General features: G+C 47.4%; 1 protein-coding gene across 1 annotated transcript in view; it reads right to left on the bottom strand.

Annotated features, from left to right (window-relative positions):
• Positions 1 to 6,901: 6,901 nt before the first annotated feature.
• LOC144159324 (arylsulfatase B-like) overlaps positions 6,902 to 8,157 on the bottom strand; it is a gene marked incomplete in the record, with an annotated part of 33,270 nt that continues 32,014 nt past the window's right edge. Inside the window, 1 exon segment of the mRNA XM_077690735.1 lies at positions 6,902 to 7,157. Within this exon segment, the coding sequence (XP_077546861.1) occupies positions 6,903 to 7,157 (255 nt within the window).

Raw genomic sequence — 8,157 nt, 5'->3', positions numbered from 1 at the left:
TTTCCAGCCCGAAAGGGGTCCCCGGCAGACTCGTGGTTAGAAACCACTGATCCAGCAGATTGGAAGAGCGCGAAGTGACCGTTCCGGGGTTCATCGGCAAGCCAAAGTGGTTCTGAGAGCGGTAGACACGTGGGCAGACGCGTCATTTTGCGCTCATGTGTTTGCAGTTGAAGGAACCGCCGCAGGTGGGCTTCACCACAAGGGAACAGAAGTACCAATCATTGTGACCAAAGTTCCTAATTTGGAGATAGACGAGTTCGCTGTTGTCTCACCGCATATTATATTTATTACTCTAATCGCATGCTTAACCTCGTCATTAGCTCAGTTCTCACACTTGGTCCCGCTAATCGGTCCTACTGGGGCGCTGTGGTGAAGCCCACTTTCGGCGACTTTTTCATAGAGTCAACGGATGTTCGAAATTCGGTACGCGATTGTCCGACGCAACGATTCGCGTCGACTGCCCAGAAATAAAGCAGACGTTGCGTCACCATCCTCCCTCTTGAGCGAACTGCAGTTGGATGGAGCTTTGTTTGTACAGCACTTAATTGAGTTTAAATCATCACAGTATACGTCATCATATGTGATAAAAGTTCTCATAGGAAAACTGCCCAATGATGCCTCCTTTTCTCCTAGCGTTCCTGCGAGCTCTCCGTAATCCCTCAAGAAAAAATTCAGGGAAGCTTGCACGCACGCGCAAGACTTGAATGGCGAAGCTGTTGTGGGTGAGCATTGCAGGACATGTAGTTAAGTTTCAGTGTCATTTTTATTTGCATAGTTTCTGTGCAAGTTGTTGTTGATGACGATGATGATGATGTCCTCAAACATTTTGGACGTACCCACAAGGGGGGATTGGCCAGGGCTAAATCGGTTGTTGAAATACGTGAGGACCTCGAAATACTAAGTTATCTTACTAAATTAAAAGGAAATTAAAGGAAACTTAAAGATACTAAATTAAAAGGAAACTTAGTTATGAATAAAACCCGAATTATTCATAATCGTCATCACATGGATCGAAGAGGGCGTCGTCGTCTTCGCGGCGAGTGGTGCATGCAAAACTTGACCGAGTCTCTAACCATAACCACGCCCAAAACTTGGCTGAGTTTTCCAAGCATAACCACGCATAAACTTAGTCGAACCAAGAATATGTTAGATGCGGCCGCCAGCTTCGCTGTTTGCAATGGAAGTGTTTGGCCTCGTTGGCTCATATTTTATGCTTCTCGGTTTCCCCACTCTTTTTTTTTTTTTTGTGGTGGTTGTTGTTGTTCTTGTTCTTGTTTTTACTTTCATCAGTGACGGTCATCGATGGCTGCAAACTTGAACAAAAATTTCGAGGTTTTGAGAATGTATGCTAAATCAGAGCTTTGCAGCGCAGTGTAGGAGTACAGGTTGACATGGTCCGCAAGTCGTCACGCGAAGCGTATGGCCCTTCGTTATAGATTATACTCGCGATAATAAGTCGAAGGGGCCCCAGGATTTTGTTTGAATTATCAGAACTTTAAATATTCAGACGTTTTCATAAATACGACTCCGGGCAACATACCAACTAGGATTGTAATGAAACATTCACGAATATTTAATTATATATTTAACACTCGCACAGAATACTGAAGTGCTATTCACACAAAAAAAAATCCCGGGTCATCTCCACTAACGCGAAATTCGGGGAGGGGAGAAGCGTGCAATGCATACATCAGTGTATCCTTGGCGCCTTGGCGTTTTTGCCAACGGAGATGAAACTGCTGGGGGATAGAGGTATACAGCTTTGCTGTAAAAGTCTCTGAAGCACGAAGCTCTCTGACGCGAGGCGTAAACAGATGTCCCGGTGTTCTTTTTTTTTTTTTGGTACGCGTTACGTTCTAGCTCGAGGCGTAAACGAGCTTCCCGGTGTTCTAGTACCGTGACTACATGAGGCGACGATTATGACGCCGACAGGAGACGCCAATAGCCTCAGCGCCTAAGGGGCTTCGACCCTAATAACGAAAGAATCACACGAATGCTCCGCTTGCCCTTTTTTTTTTTTTTTTTGCTCTCTTTCTTTCTCAATCTACACATGGTTGGTGACGCACGCGGTTTCGTTTTGAAAAGTATGTGCAGGTTATCGGCTTTATTTGGGACTGCTAGTGATGTCGTGATGCAAAACTGCAGCTAGAAGCGGTAAATGCGGCATGTATTTTCTCGCTAGGAGAAGCAAAAAGTACGAATCAACCGAATTTACGCAATGTACCATTTAGGATTAGACGACGTTAAAATACAATTAAAACATAGCGCGCCAACCAAAATTTTGAAGCTCGTTTGGATTAACCGAAAGTTTGAATTGTGCGAGTTTGAGTTATCGCGAGTCGTCTGTATTTCGCCTGCAGCTGAAGGGAAACCTACGCGATTGGAAATAGAAGCCACCGCGCCTACGTTCGAGGAATGCAGTTTTACATCGAATACAAACAAGGCCACCGCGCATCGCAGGAACCGAGTGCGCTTGTTTTGATGGGGACAATGTGCGTCATTCGATTTTCGAGGCCAGGACGAGATTGCACGCCACCTTGTTCACTGCTGGTATTAGCCGGTTGCCCTTGGACAAAAACACTCGCTGGGAAGGCCACAGGCGCGCTCCAAAATTGAAAACGCGCACTTCCTTCTCACAGGCATATTTTACGGCGACGGCAGTGAACACGGGAATTCATTAAGACGATGGACTTTCTTGGGTTATCTAAACTCGAAAATTCCATCGTGTCGCGTGATTCAGCCGTCTGGCCAACGCTTGAACACAAAGCATATAAAATCCAGATGTCCACATGCAAATGAAACCGCACGCATATTTGGTGCAAAGTGTAGGTGCATAACCGAGCGTATCAGCGTTCATTTAAGATAGGAAATGAAAAAAAGAAACATGTTAAAAACATTCTCGAAGAGGGGCGAGATAAAAGCAAACATTAAAGAGAGAGCCCAAGCTTCGCCCTGCAAGTACTAAAAAGACCAAAGGTACCAACAGATGGCGCGCAAGCAGCACGAACGCGGCAAAATTGAATTGACTCAGTGAACCTCCACCGTTTTTATCGTTGGAGGAGCCAGAATATGAAGGGGAGAGCGTGAGGTGTGGGATTGGGAGAGAGGAGAGGGAGTTACGAGGCAGCAACAGAGCAAGACTATCGCCTTTCGACGAGAGAGTGAGAGAGAGAGAGAGCAAACTTTATTCTGCGAAAAGGTTGCCCCCGTATCTCCTTACTTTTGTGCAAATGTCGTCGAAATACGATAGTCTTCAGCCGTATCTGCCACGTAAACGCCGCTCTTCTCTCCGCCGCCCACCTCTCCCACTCTGCCCCTCCCATCCCGCTGTTCCCACGATATATACGGTGGGGGTTCGCTCAGTCAATTAAATTTTGCCGCTTCCCACTGCTCCCGCGTCGTCTACTGGAACCTGTTGTTACAATTGAACTTCTTGGAATGCAACGAGAGGGCGCCGCGCGCTCTTTTTCTTTTTTCGTTCCAAAGCATTACTTTGAAGGCGTATTTTTTATTTTCTATCACAAACATCAAGCAGAATTGTATTTTTAAATAAAAGAACACTGGAAATATGTATTGATACGTGTCGCCTCAAATATGCCTAATGTTCTATTTTTGCTCAATGATGTTGACAAGTATGAGTACTGCCACCAGAATGTTTTTCACACATAAACGCCTCGTTCAAGTGTTCTTTTAAATTTTGGTCGGGCTGCTGAATCGAGTTACCGAGAGACAGACCGAAATTCTCGCGTTTAAGTGGCCCAAGCACGACTACCGCCTTCAAAACAAATGAGCACGTGGCCGGATTCCTCATTTCAGGATCCCGTTGGAGCTTGCTGCCCTCTCCGCATGTCCACCAGCCAAAGCTGAGTTTCGCGGCTGAAGCTGGCCAGTTCTCTCTCCCACTGCTCATGGGAAGGGTTGGAGCTTGGAGAACCTTGAGGGGCACGTGCTGATATTCACCGATGGGTGCGTGCTTACAAACAAGGGGCGACGGCTGCAGCATCCATAGCGCCTGCCTTCGCTTCAGCCAGGCAATGCCGCCTGCCAGTGGCCAGCAGCTCCAGAACGGCCCAATTCACGGGCCTTCACTTGGCTGCAGACATCATTAATGCGAGCAGATCCTCATCAACCGGACAGTAGCCATCCTCTCAGATTCGAAGGCTGCCCTCCCGAGGGTCCACAGGGCCCACCTCGGCTCGTGGGCTCTGCGCAGCCTCGCCAGCAAGTCTCGCCAGCAAACTGCACAGCCTCAGCGCCAAAGGCCTTAGCACCCATCTGCATCGGCTACTTTCTCACGTAGGCATCAAGGGAAATGAGGAGGCTCATCACCTGGCAAAAGAAGTGCATCATCCATCCATTTCGATGAGTGAGGCAATCAGGCCCCTGTACGTCGCGCGGGACCTTATCCAAAGCGACCTCCAAGCCAAGCACCCTGAATTCCGAGTTGCGTCCGGGAAGCCACCGCACCCGCTTCCTTCAAGGGTACTTACCCGAACTGACGGTGCTCTCCAATTCTTCGTCGCCGAATCGACTGTCACCGCCGCGCGGTAAGAAGTCAGAGGTTTGGCATCGCCAGTGCACCCGCCTGCCCACACTGTCCTGGAATAGAGACACTCGAGCATGCACTGTGCGAGCGCCCGTAACATTCGCAGGTTTGATCAGCGCTGAGAGCGTCGTATGTGAAACTGGGGCTGTCTTCGTGCACCTCTTAAAACCTGTTGTTCCCGTAGTGTTACCCCTCAAATCGCGAAAAAGCGTTCCGTGCCCTGCTGGATTTTTTCAAAGGACGCGGGACTTTCGGACCGGCTGTGCTGCTGCCAGTGCTGTCCATGCTGCGTGGTTTGTGGACCGTCATCTTATTCGCCCTTTCTATCTCTTTTTCCGTCTATCCTCTTTTCTGTCTGTCCTCCTCGTAGACTCTGTGTTGATTGAGGTGCCCTTAACCCGACAGGCAGTTATCGGCTGAGTCGACTTCCAATAAAGCAACTCTCTCTCTCTCTCTCTCTCTCTCTCTCTCTCTCTCTCTCTCTCTCTCTCTCTCTCTCTCTCTCTCTCTCTCTCTCTCTCTCTCTCTCTCTCTCTCTCTCTCTCTCTCTCTCTCTCTCTCTCTCTCTCTCAAACTGTTGGGTTTCTTTTGCCGGCCCGCACCATGTGGTAGGGCGAACAGATCTCATTCAAGTGTGGGCAGGTTGGTCTTTAGAGGGTGAGACTGATGACGTAAAGTTTAGACAAGGGGGGGCAACGTGTTTGTTTGCAACGGCGTGAGTTTATGCTCCTGTTCTTTGGTGATTGACGGGCGAGGAGAAGGCCAGTGTTGCCAAACCAATTTCTATATGCCACGGGCACACTGTAACTAACGCTATCGTGCTCATCAAGCGTGCCTAATTTTTTTCACCAAGTGTCGCCAAAGTCTTAAGAGAATATGCAAATCGAGAAAATTTCAATCTATTTCTCTGTCAGTATTTTTGCAAAGGAATAGATTCCTGCAAACAGTTCAGTTACCTGAAGCCACGTTGTACGTTTGTATAGAGCGTGCATAAAGTTGCTATACAGACACAATCCACACGGCTTGTAGCTGTACATTTTCTATCCGTTAATGAACATCATTACCACCACCACCACCTCCTCGGAAACTTTCTCAACTGGAAATTTAACCGGATACGTTTACCACGTACTACAACTTTGTTCTACCTGGGCAGCTGAGCTCGGCTATTAGAGATTTAAAGCGTTCAATTACTACCATAGGGTTAAGCAAGGTCACCAGAATAGGTGACAGCTTTGATGTGTTGAACAGCCGGCATATTCTGTGCTACGGGACGCATCCATAGCGGAAGGAGGTTAGGTAGGATTGCTGATCATCCAAAGAGATAAAAAAAAAACGTGGAGTAATACTTCAGAATTGATGAATTGGTTGTGACCGTTGCGATTATGCTGAATAGGTGGTATGCGACGGTGACGGGTGTGGATAGTTTCTACTGGGATGACAAATTTGCAGTGAATAAATTTAAAGGGACTACAACATTTACGATAAACGCTTTCACACTTTCCTTGACATTTGTAAGCACTGCGAAAGCCACAGTTATCGCCAGCACGGAGCAGCACTGCGTGATTAGCTCGTCGCAGCAGATACGCCTTCCGTTTCTGCTTTGCATTTGTGGTTGTCTTTTTAAAGTGACTATCGAATGTGCTCATTGCTGCAACTGAAGGAAAGCCGACAATTACCCGCTACACCGCTGTAATGATATCATTCCAGCAGTCTAAGAACGCTAAGGCCCGCGAAGAGAGAGAAATATCTTTTGAGCAAGTTTGTTATCTGATGGGCATAAGAGCCGTAATTGTTGGCTGAGGTACTTTGTGACCCCCTAAATTAAGTACTGAATGCGTTGGTTGACTACATTCTGCAAGCATTTAAGATATTGAAAGCCGTGGAAAAAAAGCGTTGTAGGGACTCAGCACAATCATAGTAAAGGGGGACTTCAACCGCAAACATGGGGAGAGATGTAGATTTTTCAATTTTGTTTTATGACAGTATGTTCGGGGACTTCAATTTAGTGAAGGCACATTTAAGAACAAAAAATAAACAGCCAAAACTATTTCTTTCTGCGTGTGATGGCCGCGCCCCTGGTGCTCCCTGGTTTTTCATATTCCTCGTACTTGTCTGTACAGTAAGTGATCTTTTTTCCATGTCTTCACTAGAAAGGCTAGAAATGTGACCACATTCACATGTAGCCCCCTCAAGGTAGCCCCGCTACGTGTTTATGGGCGTTCAGGAAGGAAGCACACATCACTGGCTAAGTACCCAGGAGGGCTCTATGTCGAATGACAGGCAAGTACGATTGACCGTGTAGGGGGAGGGGCTCATGGCCCGCCTAACAGAAAAAAGCACACAAGAGGAAGGGCATTTAATAAAAGGTTAGTCGTGTAGCGAGCAGTACAGTAGTGATTGCAGCTGCACTGCGAATCCCTATTGACAACGGTGTGGTGGCAACAGAAGCGGAGCCGGCGGGAACAGTGACGTCACAAACAGGACAAGTTCGATTGGTTGTCCGAGTACTGTCCTCCCAACGTGCCCACACGCAGTCGTGGTACTCTGGGTAACCTATTGGATCAATCAGGTGCAGATCCGGTGGCTGGGCGGCTTCCATGTAGTGGTCCAACTTGTTTAATATTCGGCGACGACCTGCAATGCGCATGCGCGCGTGAAGGTGTTATAGGCAGCCCTGTTAGCTTGTTCCAACCAGTTGAAAAGTGATAACCTCCTGAGGTTTGGAAGCCGAATCAACAGGACATATATTGTGATTGCGGCAGGTAAACGCTGTTTACTTCAATTGAAGATCCTGGGTGACTGTTGGCGGTTGCTATAATACCGTTATTGTCATCGTTATCAGCAAGTAATCGCAGCTCCGATCCCCTAACTCAGATACGTTTCGTTCAGATGGCCCAAGAAACCGCCAGAAACCAAGACCTCCTGGCTGACTAATGGGGCAGAGGGAGCCAATGCTCTCTACTTCTGGGCAAATCAAGTTCTGTCTCTCTCTGTCTCTCTCTGTCTCTCTCTGTCTCTCTCTGTCTCTCTCGGTCTCCTCTCTCTCTCTCTCTCTCTCTCTCTCTCTCTCTCTCTCTCTCTCTCTCTCTCCTCTCTCTCTCTCTCTCTCTCTCTGTCTCTCTCTCTCTACCACAACAAAAAGGCTGCAGAGATTGCTCATGTTCCTTGCTGGCCTAATCCGTAAATTGCAGGCGAATATTGTTAGGTTATCCTTCATTTGATCTGATTAATCGGTGTAAGTGAGTGAAGTTGCGTAGTTGCGTATAGGGCCTGTCATAATGTGCTTCATGGCTTTGTGCCATAGTAGAGTGAACTATAATTAGCCCACTCTAGCCATAGAGTGAGTGTTCTTTGAAGCTGCATCAGAATCAATTTGTTTTAAGAAGACTAAGGTTAGCTGCTTGTTTTACATTCGGGCAATTTGGCTTTTTGACAGTAAAGGGAAGAAACAAATTCGCCTATTGCGCGAGATTAATAGGCCTGGAATGCGGATATAAGACTCGTGGCTAGAGCGGCTCCTTAATAACTCAGGAAATTCGAAAAACAAATGTCGCCGTGCCACACGCTTTCCCCGCACGACGATTCATGATTTCGGAAATCATGAATGGTGG

Source organism: Haemaphysalis longicornis, unplaced genomic scaffold (assembly GCF_048455015.1).
Source record: "Haemaphysalis longicornis isolate Haplotype H1 unplaced genomic scaffold, Haemaphysalis longicornis Haplotype H1 scaffold_10, whole genome shotgun sequence".
In the NCBI taxonomy this organism is placed as follows: Eukaryota; Metazoa; Arthropoda; class Arachnida; order Ixodida; family Ixodidae; genus Haemaphysalis; species Haemaphysalis longicornis.
This window is presented reverse-complemented; position numbering and strand designations above follow the sequence as displayed.